The sequence below is a fragment of the Python bivittatus genome, unplaced genomic scaffold (genome assembly GCF_059951505.1).
Source record: "Python bivittatus isolate LINGU-HERP-01145 unplaced genomic scaffold, Pbiv_v1 ctg000850_np1212, whole genome shotgun sequence".
NCBI lineage: Eukaryota > Metazoa > Chordata > Lepidosauria > Squamata > Pythonidae > Python > Python bivittatus.
In genome coordinates, this window is record NW_028277112.1 from 14,306,867 (window position 1) to 14,329,253 (window position 22,387).

At 35.5% G+C, this 22,387-nt stretch overlaps 1 protein-coding gene across 2 annotated transcripts in view; it reads left to right on the plus strand.

The window, feature by feature from the left end:
• RHOBTB3 (Rho related BTB domain containing 3) overlaps positions 1-22,387 on the plus strand; it is an 87,356-nt gene that overhangs the window by 43,386 nt on the left and 21,583 nt on the right. Inside the window, exons 3-7 of one of the 2 annotated variants that reach the window (XM_088129910.1) lie at positions 3,886-4,070; positions 4,272-4,494; positions 7,896-8,088; positions 16,464-16,615; positions 19,972-20,083. In XM_088129910.1, the coding sequence (XP_087986036.1) occupies positions 4,069-4,070; positions 4,272-4,494; positions 7,896-8,088; positions 16,464-16,615; positions 19,972-20,083 (682 nt within the window). In that variant the 5' untranslated portion in view covers positions 3,886-4,068. Of the gene's footprint in view, positions 1-3,611; positions 4,071-4,271; positions 4,495-7,895; positions 8,089-16,463; positions 16,616-19,971; positions 20,084-22,387 lie in introns of those variants that run through there. The other variant, XM_088129911.1, reaches the window with a different exon arrangement.

The window sequence follows — 22,387 nt, forward strand, 5'->3', positions numbered from 1 at the left end:
TATAAATTAAAAGTAACAAGAAAACAAAGCTCTGTATACGTTCGTTTTTGTTTTTTGTTTTAAATCCCGTTACAATTTCCTAGGGTTGTTTTTTGGTAGTCTGTCAATTACTTTGAGATCTGTGCTCTTGAGTATACGTTAAATCTAAACATTACAGAAATATGCCATATTTGGGAAGAAAATAAACATTCCAATTCAGTTTTTCTTCCTTCTTAAACAAAACTGGGGCGGTGACTCATTTCTGTCTAAAGCATTTCACCTGCCATGAGGGGAAATGTTGCTGGGAGTCAGACAATAGTTATTACTATTACTATTAAATAGGTCAGAGTCTTTTATGTTTCATTTTCCTAGTAAAGTCACAAGAACAAATCATTTCTATATATCATTCCAATTTACCTGATGGCACTACATTGTAGTCAATGTTAAAAGCCATTGGCATTTTCATTATTTTCTGGGGTGGTTGTAGGGAGGGATAGTGTGGCAGTGACTTTTCCATAAAAATCTAATTAATGGAAAGCAGCTTGCCCAACAAAACTTCCCTAATCACCCTATGCTAGTTATTCTTCAAGTCATCTGCAACAAATTAGGGGCACTTTATTTCTGCTATAACCAGGTCTTACGTTAACACAGACTTTTGTCATGAAAGTTTGGCAATAAAGAATTACAGAGGCATCAGATTTTAAATCAAGGAGATTTAAAATGAAATGATGAAGCAGCATTGCCTGTGATTCAGACATTGATGTTTTGTGTCTTTCCATTTTTGGGGGGTTCAAAGTGATTTTTGTTATATTTCAAAGTGTTCTCTTTAAATACTGAAAGGAGTCAATAAACATGCTATCAGTTCTTATACAGTAGACATGTTTGGAATTGTGCACAACTCCTATGCTTTATAAGTGCTCTCAAAGTATTTTTATATTCAAGTATCTAACAAAGTAAATAGAAAATTACTATTTTCTCCATGAGTTTGATTTTCTCATATAAAGTCTGAAATAAATGTCTTAAAAAAGTGTTTTGTAGTCTTTAAAAGTTCTGTCCATTAATTTTGCTGTGATGAGAGAGAAACCTTGAGTTCCACCTTGACATCTAGTGTTCTTGCTTTATCTTTGTAATATAATCCCTGAGAAAGATCATAATAAAATTTGATAATGTGTTCAGGTCATAATTCTACATTCCAGGCCTGAATACTATCTCAAATTTGTTTTCAGACTGGGAAGGAATATGCATTCCTGTGATACTTATTTTTATAACTGAATTATCAGAACAAAATTAATGTGCATGTTTACGCTATCATTTTATGTGCCATGTTTTGACTATAGTTTGAGACTCTTATTCAAGAGGTTTGGGAATAAGGTACAATGTGGTTAAATATTTACATTAAAGACTGAAGTTGTTTAGCGACTGATTCATTTAGCTATTGTTCTCAGTTACAACAGTGATGAAAAAGTAACTTTGCAACCAGCTCTTGCATTTACCATCTTTGCAGGTCTGTAAAGCAAAGGCAAGCTGAAGTAAGATCATAAGCACAATTGTGATTTCACTTAGAGACCGCTTCACTTAATGACTGAGTTGCCAGTCCCAATTGTGGTTGTTAAACAACTGTTCAGCAATAAAGAAAGGATATCAGGATAGACAGATTTAGTTAATTTATATTACTAAGGAAAAAACCTTAATTTCAATATATTGATTCTTATTTGAAATTCATATAGTTTTGAACAGACATGCACATTAATATTTTTAATAAAACATGCTGGCTTGCAACAAACAGTCTTCATTTAATTTTACTGCTTTTAATGCTTTCTAGAAGAATAATAAGACCATAACATTTTGGGACACTATGCAGTGTGTTTTTCAGTGCTAAGTTCTAACTGCATATCCTTGTTGGTCCTCTCTGTACAGTGCACGCAAACATACAAACATGAAGCTTAAGTCTGTGATTCTTTTAACTTTGCAGAGCATCTTCCTGTCTCTAGGAAATTACAGATCCCACTATGGTGAACAAAGAAGTCTAGGTTTACTTCCATCATTCTTTGCCTGCAATATCAACTAGAACAGGCATGTTACATTGTTAGCTGACCTATAGGACCCTAAGCCTCCTTAGAGCCTTGAGAGTTGCCCACAGCAGCTCAAAAACTTTATCAGCCTGGAACTGGCACAGATAACTCCCACCCCCAATTGGGTAAAATGTAAAGAAAAATTAAAATGAAAGGACCTAAACATTGAAATAGCAAATAATGATACCTCTTTCTTTGTTGAATTGACAGGGGATATGAAGTACAGTAGTGATAGCTAAGCTGCAGGTTCTTTGCTCCATCTGAGGATTTTTGTATGTGTGCCCAAATTTTCTGGAAACCACTGAAAGTATTTAGTGTTCAAAACAGTGTTTTTCCCAGGAAAAAAAGTTTTACAAAAGTGGGACCAAAAATAAAATACTGTACTGTAGCATGGAACATTTTTAATGAGGGTTATTTTATTATTAACATTTATTTTATTAGGGTTCCAGAAGTCCTTTCATAAAAAATACTTAATTCCTCACCTTTACCTGAATGTTATGTTTCTGCCCTCTAACAGTCAGAATCTATATACACTGAGTATTCTTAGTACTTACTGGGCTGTTTGAGGTACCAAATTTTTTCCTCTAAATTTGTTTTTGTACTTTTGCAACCCCAAGCCTGTCAGTATTTTTATACTGCATAAATATATAAATATTTATAAAAAATAAATATATAAATGTACAGTATTTATGTACTGCGCAGTATCTTGTGCTGGAGAGTGCTGTGTTGGTTGCAAAAGGGTAGTTGGATAGATAATATATTTGCTATGTATGCTGTGCAAAATTCATTAAATTAAGCAAGTTATTTTCTAAATAAGAGATTATATTTGAAATTTTGGAAAAGAAATTAATTGAAAAAGCAGCAATAGGTTTTTATTGTCTATTAAGGTTACTGTAAATCTAACGTGTTCTAATTTTGAGGCTGAATAACCGTACCTTAGCACTTGGGAAAGAAACTGAAATAATGTTGCATACTTTTCTCCTATTTCACCAATACAGATTTAAGTACTGAATTTAAAATACAGGAAACTCTTTCCCTCTCTACTTCATGCAAATACCAGATTTTGTAATAGAAATATTCTCTTAAGAATTTTGTTGACAATCATATTTCTATAATATTGTTGATTTATAGAAGTGCCAACAGCAGGGCAAATACTGTAATTAAAATGCTTATTTTTTTATTTCAAAATGTCATTTGTTTGAACTGATCACAGAAAATGAGATGTTACATGAAGATTATTGCAAACTTTTTGAAAAATGCATCCAATAGATTATTTTACAATCAAGTAAAAATTAACATTAGCCTGCCAGCTGATAAAACAGCACAATGTGACATCTGAAGGGTTTTATAATATTGCTGCTTTAAAAACTACTATATTGTGCAAGTGAAAGTTCTGGAAAGAAACGTAAATTGGGGGCATTTCTTTCTAGAATGTTGACATCTCTGTCTTAACTTGAGCTGCCTGACTTCTTGCATATGGCAATCTCTGGAAGTGGATTGGCTGCCAGTGAGCTCATGGATTTATTATGCATCTTTTTCACAGTAGCAGCAATATATCACGTAGTCTCCTTCAGTTCAGTGAGATTCTACTATTCCCAAAGCTGTAGTTTGTGTGTGTGTTTTACCTGATTGTATCATGCTTTGCAGAAAACAGAGTCTCTCTTCCTTTTGCGGTGTTAATATTCTTTGTTGGTAGCGTATACTGACGTCACGAGGCAATGGCTGAGCTTGAGGCTGGTAGCTGCTGAGTTTATGTGCTAATTTCATCTTCAGCACAGCAGTAGCACCAGTAGCAAGCTATTGTCACGGAGCTAACCCTCTTTCTGGCTTACAGAGACAAGATTGCTCAACGACACATGGACGGAAACTCCCCAGAGCTACCGCGTATGCGACTAGGTGAATGAAACAGCCTCAGGAAATGGAGGAAGAATAAACTCAAATGGCTTTGGATTTGTAATGCGAGCAGCTTTTGCAGAATTTCAAGGAAATTTGCTTTCGTGCTTCTGGATTTAAAATCATGTATGTGGATTATTGTTCCTTCAACGTTTTGAGTCCACTAAAATATATTTGTGTGTCTGTTTATATGTGTGTGTACCGGTCTGTATATCTAATTTCTTTTTTAAAAAAAACATCATTTGTTTTTCCTCTTCTCCCCACCCCATTTTTTCTTTATTTTGCTTTAGTAAATGTTTAATACATTAAAATATTATTTATTTGTAGGTCTGTTCACATTGTAGCCTTTGGGAATGAAAGAGATGGATTTTCCGAGGATGATCAGAAGAGTTTGATCTGGACCTATCTTGGGAGAAGTGCTCTAGTTTCAGAGACTGATAGTAATTTGTTGCTAAACTCTGCCAACTACCTTAGAAATCCTGCATTCACCGAGTATCAAGCTTGTGTGTTTGGAAATGTCAGATTGGTGGTACATGACTGTCCTCTCTGGGTAAGAGAATGTAGTAAAAAAGTTATAGACCAATCTTAAACATGTCTGTTTAGAAGTACCTAAGTCTCAAAGTGTTCCATTAGGCTTACTTCATTGTAATCACATCTAGAATTGTAGTTCTAATCTGGGTCAACTGCTAAACTGGTATTCAGTTCTTAAAATGTTAAATTAGATAAAAAAAGAGAATGAATCTTTTATAAATGGCTCCCAGTTGAATAAAACCTGGGGTATCTGACAAGTTTAAAATATAAAGAAGCAGCATTTTTATTCCTACATTGAGACAGGTTTTTTTCATGGAATAAAACAGTTTTGAATATAGAATTATATTCTATAATCTGGTTTGACAATGTTAAATTTCAGTTAGGAATTAAACATATTGTTTAGCTTTCAGTTTAGAATATTATTTACACTGCATGAGTGTAAAATTGTAAAAATGCTCATGTACTGTTACTTTGCTTAATTAATCATGCCAAAAATAACTTTTAGTGATGTTTCTAATATTAGTATTAGAATTGCTTATAAGATTCTAGATTCATATCTTTATGTGAGATTTTGAGTGATTTATATGGAGTTGAATAATAACAGTTTAAATTTTAAACACTAGAAACAATCCCATCTCTGAAATAACTCAGAGATATATTTCTATGAACATCTATAAATATTGTCAGAAGATGTTGGAGTATAATCCTTATGAGTGAGATGCTGCTTATCTTAGTTATGTTTGATAGATAACATATTTTTAGTACGTTCCGTCCCCTGAAACATCTGATGGCTGTGGACAATATTCTTTAGGTCTTAATTTTAAATGATAAAATATTAATCTTTTACAATGTCAATAACATATTTTAAATCTGTGGCATGGAGAAGTTAAGAGAATATTGGGGTGGATGTGTAACTATTTTTGGAATACCAGGAGAGCACAGCAGAAATAATCATTATCTGCAGAGTGGACAGGAGAACTAAAAAAATAAGCTAAACAAGTGGGATAGGCAATGAGAAAGTTCTTACACTCACCACAGTATTATTTTTCACATTGTTGTCACAGACACTCTTGAGTAGTAGAATTATATAACACTATTATAACCACTGCAGTTGTCCGAGACAAACGCATTTCTTTTAGTGTGTCAGTATAGAAGTTTCACTTAGGATTAGGGTTTCCTGTCTGGAGATGTGACAGTTTTAATAACTGATTAATGCAAAAATTAGTTAAATACTTTTGCTTGAAGACACATGCTCAAAACCACTTTATCTAATTTATTCTGATAATGACATCTAGGACAAGTATAATTTCCTGGCTCTGTATTCAGCCACAATCCACCCTTCCCCTCCACCCACTCAATGAAGTATGTTGTACATGAAATATACATGAGATAACTTTGGAAAATAATATATTTAGCACTCAGGACTTTTCTAATCATGGGATGGAAGAGTAATTGCAGTGCATCTGAAGGTAACAGTCTATGCCAAGTAATTATGAAAATGTGCCCTAAGCTTATATAGTAACTTTGCATTCATATGTTTACATGCAAACATTATAGATAATTGTAGATTATTGATTTAGATAATCCTGTACTTTTTGTCTCAACTGTAATTTGACATCATTACTTACACATGTCTTATATAAGACCTCAGGAATGAACTGCATCTGAAATTAAGTAACTTTTTAAACAGATCATTATTTTGCAGCATGTTTGTAAAGTGTTCTATATAATTATAAATCAGACATCACTTGTGGTATTTACCATGTTAATTAGTACTCATAGATGGAATGTTTGCTGTTCTCTAATGGACCTCCCTACCCCCCCCCCATGATTTTTGCACATTTTGTTCTTCAAAGGCTACTGATACTCTTGTAAAAGCATGATACTGTTTTGCTTAAATAAGCTCTGAATCTCTCATATAGGAAGACATTATCTAGAAATATCTGTCACCAGCTGAGCAATATCTTGTATGTGCAAAAATCTGGAAATTTCAACACTGATGTTTCCTAATCATTTGGTTAGGTTCAGAATGTGCATTGAGAAGTGTACATACACATGCTCATGGTGTAAAACTTTTCAGAATATTCACAAAACTAGTTTATTATGTCATTTCAATTTTGCTATTCCTGCCCTCTTTTCTGTCTCCTCTGTTTTGATATTGTCCCTGCATACCTTATGTCTTGACCTTTCTTTTTGATTCCATTCCCACTCTGAGGTACTTCTCAAACCTCTGAATATTCTGAACTTAGCTTATGTTCTCTTTTTTCTGATGTTACTTAAAATATTGGATAATCTAATAGAATTTTCATATTGTGTGATTTTTGTAGTAATGCAAATTGTGATACTACAGGCTAAAAAAAAAGCAGAGCAGGGCTAAGCTTTTCATCAGCTGACAATAAGGACATTGAATTGGCCTTTCATTTCTATAGTAGTGAGCTTTACAGAATGTAACTGGAGAAACAGACTTCCATTTCTTATAAGAATAAACAACATATCATGATTCTAATTTGAACTTTATAAATATTATAAAGATTGCAATAAAAGATGGAGTAACAAACTATTCAAAAGGGTATATTGGTATTCTTACATGCTGGGAAAATGTGGGAAAATGTAAGTTAGCATATTAATTCATTGTCACAGAAAAAGTATTTCTAGCTGCTCTTGTAAAATGCTTTCTTTAGTTAGCTATTTGCTCTTCAATCATTAAAAGAAAGTTGGGACAGCTTTTTTTTTTTTTTAAAGAATACTGCATTTATTAGGATTTCAGCATTTAATTCCTAATAGCTGGTTTTACTGATCTTCAGAAATGAAGAACTAATTTAAGTAATGGCAGTTATTCATCCAGTAAATCCAGGTCAGGAATAAACTGCCAGTGAAGCAGATAACTTTCAGTTATATTGTTTTCTTAGTTTCTAGCAAGGACAAAGTTTTAGAAAGGCAAATGCTTCTGTTATCAAAATGTATTAGTGGTGTACTTATGAACTGATATTGCTGTAATTAACCAAAATGTGGTAGTTTTGATGCATGTATCTTATATATAAAATATATCAATAGTTGAATAGAAAGTTTATCTTAAAATTTAGACTGCTGGATTCAAAATCCTTTGCTGGCATTAACTTCTTTGTTAGTTTCATCTAGTTATCCTGTGTATGCAAACATAGTTATAAAATGGACATATTAATATGAAATTTGCTACAAGCAAGACATAGAAAGCAAGATTAAGTTTAAACAATACATTTAATGCCTATAAATTGATTCATTCTGGATACTTTTACACATTTTTAACACCCAAAAAACTTGTCCACAAATTTTGTATGCTCAGTTTTGGTAAACTTTCAGTTATTATATAATTTTGTGTGCTCTGATCTTCTTTTGATCAATAAAAAAGGGAATTTAGCTCCATCTTTTTGTTTTGTATAGGATATTTTTGAAAGTGACTGGTACACATCTCGGAACCTCATTGGAGAAGCAGATATCATTGTGATTAAATATTCTGTAAATGACAAGTCTTCATTTCAAGAAGTAAAAGATATTTATGCACCACTGATAAAGAAAACACTTAGTCACTGTTCAGTTCCAGTTATAATTTCTGCTGTTGGTGCAAGACAAAACGGTATGTGCTAGAAGTCATGTTATAAACAGCTGAGATATCAGTATTATGCTAAGTATTTGACGAATCATGATGAGAAAATTTGGTTATTAGACCACTCATGATAAAATTAGTACTTCTTAGAATTGATCAAGTGTCACTTAATATTCTGTCAGAAAACATTTATACTTATGTAAGATTGGTACCAGTTGAAAGAGAAAATAAACTGAGAATAACTCAGAACAGTATCATGCTATATGTTCATTATAAAACCATCTAAAAGCATGAGCAATATTCTGAATTATGAATTGAAGAATGTGATTCTTTGAACATTTGGTTGATATAACTATGAAGAGCAAAGCAGAGATCTTTCACACTGATTTTAGGTGTACTGTATTGCTTTTCCATAGAAGTCCATAACCAATCACGATTAATGATAGAAAAATGACAAAATGTGCATCTTGATGTCATGACACAAACCCTGCTGTATCGTACTTGAGTACTTTCATTATATGTAAGTCATGCGATTTGCATCATGATGTTATGGCATTTCATTTTGTCTCTTGCATCCTTCTTGTGGACACCTGTATGCTTTTCTGAACTTGTATAGGGACAGAACTAGTATGATATCTTTAGTGCTTCCTTCCTTCCTCATAACAGATGAGGCATGCTAAAGAAACACATCATTCCTAATCGTGACAAAAGTTTTTCAAAATAGTGTGTGTATAAATTGCAATTTATACACTTGCAATAAGCTACAGTGGGGCAAAAAAGTATTTAGTCAGCCACCAATTGTGCAAGTTCTCCCACTTAAAAAGATGAGAGAGGCCTGTAATTTTCATCATAAAATTGAGGTATACCTCAACTATGAGAGACAAAATGGGGAAAAAAATCCAGAAAATCACATTGTCTGATTTTTAAAGAATTTATTTGCAAATCATGGTGGAAAATAAGTATTTGGTCACCTACAAACAAGCAAGATGTCTGGCTCTCACAGACCTGTAACTACTTCTTTAAGAGGCTCCTCTGTCCTCCACTCGTTACCTGTAGTAATAGCACCTGTTTGACCTTGTTATCAGTATAAAAGACACCTGTCCACAACCTCAAACAGTCACACACCAAACTCCACTATGGCCAAGACCAAAGAGCTGTCGAAGGACACCAGAAACAAAATTGTAGACCTGCACCAGGCTGGGAAGACTGAATCTGCAATAGGCAAGCAGGTTGGTGTGAAGAAATCAACTGTGGGAGCAATAATTAGAAAATGGAAGACATACAAGACCACTGATAATCTCCCTCGATCTGGGGCTCCACGCAAGATCTCACCCTGTGGGGTCAAAATGATCACAAAAACAGTGAGCAAAAATCCCAGAACCACACGGGGGGACCTAGTGAATGACCTGCAGAGAGCTGGGACCAAAGTAACAAAGGCTACCATCAGTAACACACTATGCTGCCAGGGACTCAAATTCTGCAGTGCCAGATGTGTCCCCCTGCTTAAGCCAGTACATGTCTGGGCCTGTCTGAAGTTTGCTAGAGAGCATTTGGATGATCCAGAAGAGGATTGGGAGAATGTCATGTGGTCAGATGAAACCAAAGTAGAACGTTTTGGTCTAAACTCAACTCGTTGTGTTTGGAGGAGAGAGAATGCTGAGTTGTATCCAAAGAACACCATACCTACTGTGAAGCATGGGGGTGGAAACATCATGCTTTGGGGCTGTTTTTCTGCAAAGGGACCAGGACGACTGATCTGTGTAAAGGAAAGAATGAATGGGGCCATGTATCGTGAGATTTTGAGTGAACACCTCCTTCCATCAGCAAGGGCATTGAAGATGAAACGTGGCTGGGTCTTTCAGCATGACAATGATCCCAAACACACTGCCCGGGCAACGAAGGAGTGGCTTCGTAAGAAGCATTTCAAGGTCCTGGAGTGGCCTAGCCAGTCTCCAGATCTCAATCCCATGGAAAACCTTTGGAGGGAGTTGAAAGTCCGTGTTGCCCATTGACAGCCCCAAAACATCACTGCTCTAGAGGAGATCTGCATGGAGGAATGGGCCAAAATACCAGCAACTGTGTGTGAAAACCTTGTGAAGACTTACAGAAAACGTTTGACCTCTGTCATTGCCAACAAAAGATATATAACAAAGTATTGAGATGAACTTTTGATATTGACCAAATACTTATTTTCCACCATGATTTGCAAATAAATTCTTTAAAAATCAGACAATGTGATTTTCTGGATTTTTCCCCCCATTTTGTCTCTCATAGTTGAGGTATACCTATGATGAAAATTACAGGCGCCTCTCATCTTTTTAAGTGGGAGAACTTGCACAATTGGTGGCTGACTAAATACTTTTTTGCCCCACTGTATACACTATACTATACTCTTAGGCAAAGTTTTGGTACTCCCTTTTTTTAGGGTAGTAACTTAGTATTATCTTTGTTTTTACAACAGTTGAGTATTAAGAATTCTGCAGCAGAATTTCTCAATCAATAACTCTTAATGCAAGAAGGCAGAAAGTACTGATTAATGTCGAGAGATTTACTGGCAGTCTTTTTTTCTTTTTTGCAAGAAAAATAATTTTAATAATTTATTTTCCATGAGTTCTCTACTGGTGTATTGAGTATCTGATCATAAAACATGCTTGGAAGTTGAGCTATGTATGATTCCTTATAGTGCTATTTAATGACTTTAAGGCAATATTTATGTGAAATAAGATACAGATAGTCCTTGAGTTATGATAGTTGGGACCGGAATTTCTGTCGCTAAGGGATGTGGTCATAAAGCGCAACCACATTGCTCAGTGACAGCAATCCCTGGAGTCCCAGTCATTGTTGTTAACCAAATCCTGTGGTCATTAGGTGAGGCAACTTCCTGCCAGCTTCCCACAACCAAAGTCAGTGGGGAAGCCTGCACGAAGTTGCAAGTCCTAAGCTGGCAGGCAGGTAAGTGGCTGCTGCCAGGTGGGGGAGGGAGCAAGAGGTTGCAGGGGTGCGGGAGAGTTGCGGCAAGGGTTGGGGAGGATGGGTGAAGGTGCAGAGGTGTGCACAAGGGTATGAGGGGTGTGTGAGATGCGTGGCGTGGGTCGGGGAAGGGTTGCAAGGGGTGCGTGAGAGGCATGGGTCAGGGAGGGTGTGAGGGAGTGCGCGAGAGACGCGGGTCAGGCAGGGTGCATGAGGGAGTGTGGGGATGCACAAGAGGTGAAGGTGCACAGGGGTGTGCAAGTGGCCAGTGTGGCATGAGCGCAGAGGGGCTGGTGGAACGTAGAGTGTGTGGGTAAGGGAGACTTACCCCAGTGACTTGCGACCTTCCCTGCTGGCTTCCCCATTGACTTTCTGGGAAAGCTGGCAGTGAAGGTTGCAAATGGTGATCACCTAATTATGGGGTGCTGCCACTGCAAACCAATTGCCAAGTGCCCAGATTGTGACCAGGTGACTGTGGGGGTGCTGGGACGGTCAGAATTCTGAGGACCTGTTATAACCACCATTTGTTCAGTGCCATTGTACCTTCAAGCAGTTATTGAATGAATAGTTGTAGGTCAAGGACTACCTGTATAGCACTGGTTAGAAAAGAAATTTTCCAATAATACTCTTTCCTCTTCAAGTTCTGTCTCCTCAACTAATACATTTATTAGAATGTAGCTACAGCAGTTAGCTAAGTGAAAGAAAGTAAAAAAAAAGTATAAACAGCTAGTCCATAAATGTATAGGTAGTGCCAAGAAAGCAAAAATGCAGAATGAGTCGAGATTAGCAATGGACACCAACAATAACAAAAAGGGCTGCTTTAGTTAAGTTTAAAATAAAAACAGTAAGTCTTCTGTCAGCTCCAAGATAGCAAAACGCTAATTGGTAAGGGCAGAACTATTCAAGTTTTATTTTGTTTTGGTCTTCCTCAACAAAAAGTATATATTCCACCAGGAAATTTTGAAGAGCAGGATGAAGGGGCAGGATCAAAGCTGGACACTGATTGAATTGGGGAATACCTCTTTGCTTTGAATAGATTAATGAAGGTAGTAGATAGTGGTCTAGCCAAACTTTTTCGTAATAACTTTGAAAAATCCTAGACAACTAGTGAAGTGCTTAGATGATTGGAGGAGACAACTCAACTGTTGTTCATATCTTCCAAATGGGGAAGTTCCAACAGGCTACAGACCAATCAGTCTGACACTGATACCTGGGAAGATTCTAGAGCGGATCATAAAAAGATCAATCTGTAAGCACCTTGAAAGTAACACAGTAATTACTAGGTCAGAAAGGATTTGTCAAGAACTGCTCTTGCCAGACTTAATCTTATCTCATTTTTTTATCAGATAATTTCCTTAATAGATTATGGGAATGCTGTAGTCACTATATATCTTAACTTCAATAGAGCACTTTGAAACAAGCTGATTAGCAATATAGTTACGTGTGGGTGACATGGTTATTAAGAAGCTACATAGTTGGCTCAAAATTGTACTCAGAGAATGCTCATCAGTGCTATATCATATTGAATTGAGGTATTGAGTAGGGTGCCACAAGGATCAGTCCTAAGTCTGAAACTCTTCAATATTTTTCTTAGTAAGTTGGTTCAAGAGGTGGAAGGAATGCTTACCAGATTTGTAGATGACACAAAATTGGCTGGGATAGCTAATTCGTTAGAAAACAGAAACAAAATTCAAAGTAATCATAATAGCTTAGAGAAATAGGCTAGAAATAACAAAATGAACTTTCACAGAGACAAGTATAGAGTTCTTTACTTAGGAAGCAAAAGTCAAATGCGCAGGTAGAGCATGGGGCATGTATGTATTGTACTTGTGAGAAAGATACTGAATAGTACTTGATTTCAAACTGAAAATGATCCAGGGGTGTAATGTGGATGCAAAATGGGCAAATGCAGTTTTAGATTGCATCAGCAGAAGTATAATGTCCAAATAATGTAATCTTTCCATTTTATTTTACTTTAGTCAGACCCCACTTCATGTTCTACCCAGTTCTTGATGTTGCACTTAGAAGAAAAAATCAGAGAAATTGTGACATGTTCAGAGAAGGGCATTGAGGATGATCATGAAGAAAGTTTTGAGGAACTGGGTGTGTTTAGTCTTAGAAAAGATGATAGGGAAGATATAATGGCAATCTCCAAATACCTGAAATGGTGTCACAAAGAACAAATTCAGGGCAGGATGATACATTCTGACTGAATTAGAAAAAACCTTTCTAACAGTAAGAGCAGTTTAATAGTAGAACCAAGTGCTCAGGTAAGTGGTGGACTCCCCTTTGTGTTAGGTGGAGGCTAGCTAACCATTTGTTTGGGGTGCTTTCATCTGGATTCCAGTACTGAACTGCGGGTTGGACTTCACTACTTAAATGGCACCCTCCAATTTCGTAATTCGGGATTTCTATTTTCAAGTGGAAGCATTTGCCTAAAAGTTCTTTTGTTCTATAATCTATACATGGTCTATACAGTGGCATGTTTTTTATTATATTGCTATACATTGTAGCTACATCAGGACCTGTTATGTAATGCAACTGCAGCGGTGTAGTCTTTTGATACATGAATTCTTAAACTTGGTTGCTTTATCAGGTTCTATGCTTTGCAGACCATTTCTATGTGGGAAAGAAAAAAATAAAATGCTCTCAGATTTGGAAAAAACATTTTTGCACTCTGATGAAGTTGTATTTCATGGCAGTGCACAGAGAAATAGCAGACAGTACCAGAGTCACATTACAAATAAAAAGACAATAAGGTGAAGAGTAAAACTATGTTCTTTTCAGTATCTGTTACTAAGAATATCATATATCATATTATGGTGGTGTGGTGTGCTTTGGAGCAGTTATGGGCGTGCATGCTGCATCACTTGGTAACTCCTTAAGTAAGCTGCATCTTTTCTTGGACTCACATGGTGGCTTTGCAATCCCAGGAAATCTGCATTCAAGTTGGAGCACCACAGGGTGCAATAGTGCCTTGAGGAAGAATGGGCTCACCTTCTTAATTCAATCCCATATTTTCCTGGACTTGTGCAGCTATCATGCAAGCCCAGGAAAAGACACAGCTTCTTTAAGGAGGCATCAGCAGGTATGTGCGCTGATGGCTACATGAAAATACCTTTTTACCTCAGATTTGAATTGCGGCACATCCCTAATGTTAACTTATTTTAAAGTTGATGGCTGTCTTCACTTGTCTAATATTTGGTTTAGAATGAAAATTTAGTATGGAGTAAATATTAATTATCTACACATACTATCCCCAATACTTTCTGAAGAATAACAATGTAGATGGGCAAATAGGTGGATTCATAGAAATAATTATAAATATTTATTTACATTGTTTTGCTGTTGTTCTACAAGGATATAATTTATTTGGAATGGTTGATAAGCTGATTGAAATAATTTATTTTAGTTATTTATAATGCGATTGTGCCACTGTTAATAGATGAAACATTTTTCCTTTTGCTTTAGGGATTATCAAGTGGAATTCATTTGCAGTTCATTAAAGCTTAAAGTCAATGGATACAGAGCTAATTTTGATTTTACTGTGAAGAAGTCTGTACAGTTATACATTTTAAAAAGCCTTTAACCTAAGCTTAAGTCTTAGTAATTTTATGGAGATATATATTTACTTGTTTACTTGTAAGAATATATTTTTTGCAGAGATTATTTATTCAGTCTACAAGGCTTACTGACTGCCTAGCAAGGAATGTTGTAATATTAACCACAATACCTTTGCTGAGCGACAGCTTTTACTTCAGAATTCGCCTCATTGTGTATGATATCCTGTCCACTATGACTGTAATTCATACTGAAGTTTGAAAGTTTTCATCAGCTGAAAACTTAAATGAAAAAATATGCTTATTTCTTTGTAGCACAGATAATGTACTTTCAGTGAAATGAATTATGATTTTTTAATAGAAACAATAACTGTCAATATTAATAATAAACCAGGAGAAAACCTGTTGAATGTTTTGGTACTTAGGCTATAACCGTAGTTGAGAATGAATTTCATTGAACAAGAAGGATTTACTTTTGAGAAGACATTCATAGAATCATATTCATAGGTTTGGATCCATAGAGAACCTTGTGTAAGCAAAGTGTTTTCATGCACACAAGGTCTCACTGAGTCAAATTTCCAGTGCTTCCTATAGCCTTTGTGTTCCTTCAGCCAATCGGAGAGTGGGGACAGAACAAGGTGAAAGCAGGGTGCAGATGTTTGGTGCCATCAAGTAATTTCATGGACAAATGCTCACTACCATGGCCTTTCTCTAGTAATAACTCCCAAAGACATCCTTGTAATTTCTTTGATCCCATCCACACGCCTTTTCAGTTGTCTCTTCTTCTACTTACCTCGACCTTGCCAAACATAGTAGTTTTTTTAAGCAATCATCCACTCACATCACATGTTAAAGTATGTGGTTTCCACTTATTGCTTATCAGCTCAAGAGAACAGTCTTTACAGTATTTGGTCTGGGACTGATTCATTCTTCTTGCAGTTCATGGTACCCTCAGTATTTTTCTCCAGAATTGTAATTCAAAGTTACCTTATTTTCTTTCACTCTTTCTCAAAGTCCAACTTTCACAATCATACAGTCTAATTAGCCCTCCCACAAAGTAAAGGGGTGATCCCTTGGGAGGAGATCAGTGACAGGTATTTGTTTTGTTTTATTTTAATTTATGTCTCCCTTGCTTTTTAAAAATATATTGTCATTTTAAAATTTTTAGTGTGGTTGGGACCTTAAAGTAACATGACCCTCTGTGAATCTCTTAGAGGCTTGAGTGCTCCATCCCCATTATTCCAGAAAATCCATCAACTTTTCAAAGACTGTTTGGGGGGTTACAAAGAGCTCTGGAGAAGAATACAAAAACTGTGTTGCACAAGTGAAATTTTACTTGGCATATTCTAAATATATATCTTAAAATATAATTAACCTGTTATAACAATATATCATTAAATAATATTATAATTTCTCATTAAGTGTTTATTTCTTTAAATTGTTGCCAAATTCTAAGTATTTTAGGAGTGATTATTATAATCAGAGTGAAGTAATCCAAAAAGGAGACCAAGGAATGAGATTTCTGCCTCTTATCAAAAAGATTTTTTACTCCAGTACAAGAACAGTAATTTTGGTAAATCGTATACAATTGTATTTAAGTGGGAAGCAATCCAGCATCATTAGAAAACTTTGATCCAATTGTTTTTCAAATAAATGCCAAGTAGCATGAAGAATTTTAAAGATTTTATATAGAAAAGAAAAGTAACATCTAATATTAAACTTCAAGTTAAAATAATAATATAATTCTTGTCCAATTATGTCCTTAGTGGTATAATAGTCTGTGATTCAACGTATAACTAATATAGTGGAGATTAGAAGTCATTGAAAAAGAGCCAATGTATTTAACTATTTTGCACGAATGGTTTGTTTTCACAGAAGTCCCTTGTACTTGTCCTTTGTGTATCTCAGACAGAGGGAGCTGTGTTACGGCTTCTGAAGGAATTCAACTTGCTAAAGAACTAGGAGCTACTTACTTGGAACTGCATAGCCTCAATGATTTTTACATAGGAAAATATTTTGGTGGAGTGGTAAGTATAATACATTAAGATGCAAAATCTTTGACTTTTCTTCTTTTGAGTTTGCAAATTTCAGACTTTGGTGGGAACAGTTGTGAAGGTATGTGACACAAAATCAGGGCTCACGCTTTTACCTGAGAATAATTGGATGAGTCAGCCTTCTCCACATTGGCATCCTCCAGATATGTTTGGATTGAAAGTTCCAGTATTCTCAGCCAACATGACTTTTGGCTGAAAATGCTGAAAAGTGCAGTCTCAATACCTCAGAAGGCCAACAGCTTGGAGAGAGCTGACTTAAAGTGTCACTTCCTCAGTTTATGCTCTCCAAACCATTTTTATAATTACTGTATAAATTATGTAAAGGAAATGTGATTAGTAATTTTTCTCAGTATGCTGCAGAAAGTCATAGAAAGAGGGAGTGATAGTCATCAACAGAAGTCAGTGTAGTCCTTCTAGCCATGATTCTTATACTTCATATTCTAATATACATTTTAAAAGAATAGCACAAGCTACTTAAGAACCTAATGACTTGAAGTTCCTATTCCAGATCAGTGTCATCACTTCTTGTGGGGTCTGCTGGGAAGACAGCTAATTCATTTCTGTTCATTAATGCAATTAATCACTGGCTAAACCAATGTTAGATATTGTAAATATAATCCCCACCATTAATTTGAATTAGATGAGATATACTCAAAGTCATAGAATAAATGACATTCACAAATGAATAAGTGTCTTAAAAATATAAACAAGAGTTCTCAAATTATTTATCAGAAATGATATGTGTTGCTATTCACCAATCTTCATTTGGAAGTAAGTTTTTTTTCTCCAGTTAATCTGTTTTCAAAAATTAGGCAGTTTACTTTGCTGATTCAGCTACTTTAAAAATGAGCTTCAGTGGGTACGAAGTGTTTCACAGTGAAAATAGAATAGTCAAAAATGATCGCTATAGTTATGTAATATATAACTATTATTACATTTATATCTCACACAAAAACAATTCTGTGAAGTAGGATAGTCAAAAGAAAATTATTGACCTAAAATCATCCAGTGAATTCCATAGTCCAATGAAAACTCAAATATGGATTTTGCCTGTCCAAGTCAAGCAATTTAACTTCTATAACTAGATTAGGTATTATGAAGGTTTGTCATTATATTCTATATTTAAATTATTGTTACTGGGAAGAAACCTTTGTTATATTATAGGTCGGTTTATTATGTATTGGGAAATAACCATTGGGTTTACACATCACATTGCGCCATAATGGATTTGTTTGGTTTTGACAGCTATTTTTTATATATATAATAAAAACTATGTTGTTGTAAACCATGTGTCTTAAACTTATTTATAGCATTGTGTGACCTATGAAACATACCATTGTGCCTTACTTAACAATTAAGGATGACTTAGTTCTTTATGGGGTTGGCTTTATGTATTAATTTTCATAATACAGCATGATGTATAGTAACAGCACCAGAAATAGATTTATAACAGTTAAACCCAAGAGTTTAACTGTTAAAAACCCCAAAACCCCAAAACAAAATTATGCATTGATTCTATGATTTATATTCCATCCCTTAGAATTTATAATAATACACTAATAAAATTATAAAACAGAGAGCTTCCTGGATTTTCTCAGGAAGTGAGTTCCAAAATTAAGACACCATTGCAAAATAAATAAATGGATGTGTGGATTAGAAACTCACAAAATGAGTCTGATTTAATGGAAGACCAGGGACAAGAACTGTGACAATGAATAGATTTATATGGTTGAAAGTAGTTCCCTAAAGTAATTGGATCTCAGCTGGAGGCTTTTAGGTAAAAATGAGCGCCTTGAATTGAAGCTCTGAGCCAAGTGGTATATGTTAGTACCAGAAAGTCCCTTTGGGTAACAGTTATTCACAGTTAAAAGTAACTTTCTTTGTACTCTGACATTATTCTTCTGTGATGATGATATCCTTGTTATGATACATGGGATGTGATTAGCTTGCTTTGCTGCTTGTCAATAACATATCTGTTCTATCTGCTTATAAGATAGGAATATTTTTTATTGTCTGTAGAACACAGGTTATGTTAATGAGCATATTATTAATATGTTAATGTTAATCATGTAGCAATTTCTAAATTTAAGACTTCCCTTCCTTTTAGATTCTTAAGAATTCAGTTTGTTGACTAAAGTAGATTACATTGAGACTGCCAACATAGTTTTGTCTCTGTCTACTAGAAGCAGCATAAGAACAAAAATATTCTGGATTCCTTCTGTAGCCTGGGATACATCTCTTTGTAATTTTGAAGTGTAGCGATATCCTTTCCTTAGACAGATAAAAGATATAGGGTACCACCTGCATATTATTTTAAATCTGTAACTAATCAGATTAAGCATTCATAATAGTGAAATAACTTCTAGGTAACGCTTTATGAAATAGTGAATATGTGCTGACATTTCATTAACCATACTACTAGTTCAAGTTCGATTTCTGATCTGCTCTGAAGAAGCAAGCAGCATGGTTAATGAAATGTCAGCACATATTCACTGTCTCACACAGCATTATCACACTAGATCATTCTACTAGTAACTACTAGTTGTGAAAAATTGCACTCTAGGATTAAGCATACACCCTCCAATACACATACACAATTTTTGTGTTATCTATCCTTAAAGATTGCATAAGTTAATTATTCCTAGTTCTGCCATAAGGCTAAATCACTAATAATATGGCTTTAATCACACATGTGAGTTGGGATCATTACTTAGCTCTTTGTTATATAAATTCTACTTTTATTATTTTTATTATGATATACTTTTATTATTTTATTATGATGAGCTTAGAAAGTTGTGGCATTAAATCAGGAAGGAACATATAGACCTTATACCACATGTCATTCTGCCTGCCTGTCGCAGGGAAAGGTGATGCCTCATGTCCCATCAGATTAACTGTGACCACTTGCTGTTTGTCTCTTACTCTCTCAGAAGTAGAACCCTTAGTAGCCATTCTAGCTGGGCATTTATATGACTTCACAGAAAATGAAATGAGATGATTTGGTCCAGGAACCAGGATTTTCCCTACCTTTTTGTCTCAAACATACTTGACACTATAAAAGAGTATTTTCTAACTCTTTTAGTACTCTACAGTCAGCTATGTTTTTGTAACAAATATATAATTCTCTGATTGCTTTCTGTTGATTTTAGTGAGAATTAAACAGTTTTTAAGCAGGATTTCAAACTATTTATATTAGAGTGCTCACGCAGGAAAGCTTAGATTAGCAGCAACAGTAATAATTCAATATACTTGGATGATACTGATCAATTGTATCTTCTTAAATGAGTTAGTTTACGATATTTAGTAATACATGTTTTGTTTGATTTTAGCTGGAATATTTCATGATACAAAGCTTGAATCAGAAATCATCTGAAAAAATGAAGAAAAGGAAGAAAAGCCATAAATGCCATGGAGTTAAGCCACCTCAGCTTGATCAACCAGGTATAATGCCTTCCAATGACCGTGATACTGTGGATTATATTATATTTTTACTTGCAGAGCTCATGAAATTAGAATTTAAAATTGTATTTCCTAATGGAATCTCCATCTGAGATAATTGTTCAACCCTCCTCATCCTAGCCAAAGTTTCCTCCCAAGTCCTAATCTTCCTCTTACACTTTAAGTCGCTCCATACTGAGCTGTGGTTTCCTTATTTCTTCTTCCACTATCCAACTAGTTTTCCTTCAGTTTTTCTGCTGCCATCTACAAGTTTCCTGTATTACATGCAGAGGCAATACAGGTAGTCCTTGGGTTACGATGGCAGTTGGGATTGGGATTGCCATCGCTAAGCAAGGCAGTCGTAAAATGTGATGTCATGTGACTGTATCACTTAGTGACAGCAATCCTGGCAGTCCCAGTTGCTGTTGTAACCCCAGGACTGTGCGGGTTGTTAAGCGGGAAGAGGTAGGAGCCCCACAAAAGGAGCATGGGGGGGCGTGCAGGTGGGGTGGGGGTGGAGTGCTATAGATGGGAGCGCAGGCAGGCCAGTGAGGGCTGTGGATGGGCCAGTGAGGGCTGTAGGTGAGTTGGTGAGGTCCACAGGTAGGCACTGGGAAGAATGAGGAGGCTGCAGGTGGGCGGCAGGCACATGCTATGGAGGACAGGTGGGTGAGGGGTGCTGTGGGGGCATGCACTACAGAGTGTGGGTGGGCAAGGAAGTGCTATGGAGTACGAGATCCATGTGACCGTGACTTGCTGCAATGTCCTAATCTCTGGCCAGACGCCTGAGCATCTGGATCATGATCTCGTCATTGTGGGGACACTGTGCAAATTATGATGGTCGTATGTCCCCCTTGTTCAGCTCCATTGTAATTTTGAATGGTCCAATGGTCACTGAACGAGTGGTCATAAATCGAGGACTACCTGTAGGGTTTGTCCTTTCCTTCTTGTTTTGTTCAAGATGGACAGGAGAACTTTAAAATGAAGTGCTGTTCTCTGGTCATATATCATCCTTACTATATGATCTATGAGTCCAGAAGCATTCAGAAGAATAAAATGGTAACTGGATGGGAACCAGAACCTCCATTTCAATTTTTTTTCTTTAAAATAATGGTATCATCTGGGGACTTTATGAATATGTGGATACTTGTGTCTGAATATAGGTATATTTTCTACCAATTACATAGGGCATAGTGTTCTCTTATTATATTAAATACAGGAAGAAGTTGATATAAAATTCTTAATGCTGACTTTCCAGGTACAGATAATTCTGAAAGAAATTTAGTATGATGTAAAGTATCAGCAATTTTTGAGCTCTCTTCAAAAAAATTTTTAGAACATGTGTGAACATATTGATCTGCATCAAGACTATACGCTAGGAGAGAGGCTTATATATGCTTCCACTCCCCAGTATAAATTGGATATCTCAGAATGCTCTTTATTTTCTTTACCATAACCATGGAGTGGCTGATTAAAAAATAGCAGAAAAATAAGATGATATCATAATCTTTATGCAATTTTCTCTCCACACATTTCAATTTTAAAGAATCTAGTACAGGCAGTTGTCAGGAGTCAAGACTGATTTGGAGGCACAAAAAAAAAAAAAAGAAATTATCTGATTTTGATCTCCAAAGTCCTTTCATACAAGACTGAGCAACCTTGTTGTGGCTGGGAACAGCAGTAGGCCATAGTAGGTGAAATAATGATGCAAACTGGGCAGAGCCATGTCATATACATGGGATGCTTAGGAATTATTTTACTTTTTTCTAGGATTTGGGACACAATAGGTTAAGCTTTGTTTGTTTGTTTGTTTTTATTTTACTGCACTAAGCCTATCTTAGGACTAACCATGATTTTCCTCATAGACAGGGAAGCTTCTAAAGGCTGCAGAAAAGGGGCTGAGAGCAATATTGCTCTGGTGCTCACCCTCCTTTTGTGACTTCAGTCCATTGACTAGCTCTCCTTCATGTGTACAATGGTGGCAACTTTAGTGTGTTTTCTCATTTCCCTGGATAGCATCTTAGTTCTGTTATTCTAAGAAGTTAGGCTTTCTTCAACAGAAGGTATTCTGTCAGAAAGAAACAAAGCGTTCAGCAACTGTACTGCATTTAAAAATTAAGTCATCTTTAATGCAACAAAAATGTCTATGGCATTCAGACTACAAACATTCTTTGTTCTCTGAATATAATACAAATATAAAAAACTAGATTTGAAATATAATTGTTGCATATGGAGTGAAATTAGGTTCCTAATATCATATCTGAATTCTACAGTGCAGTTGTGTGCTGGAAATTTTTTTTAATGCTA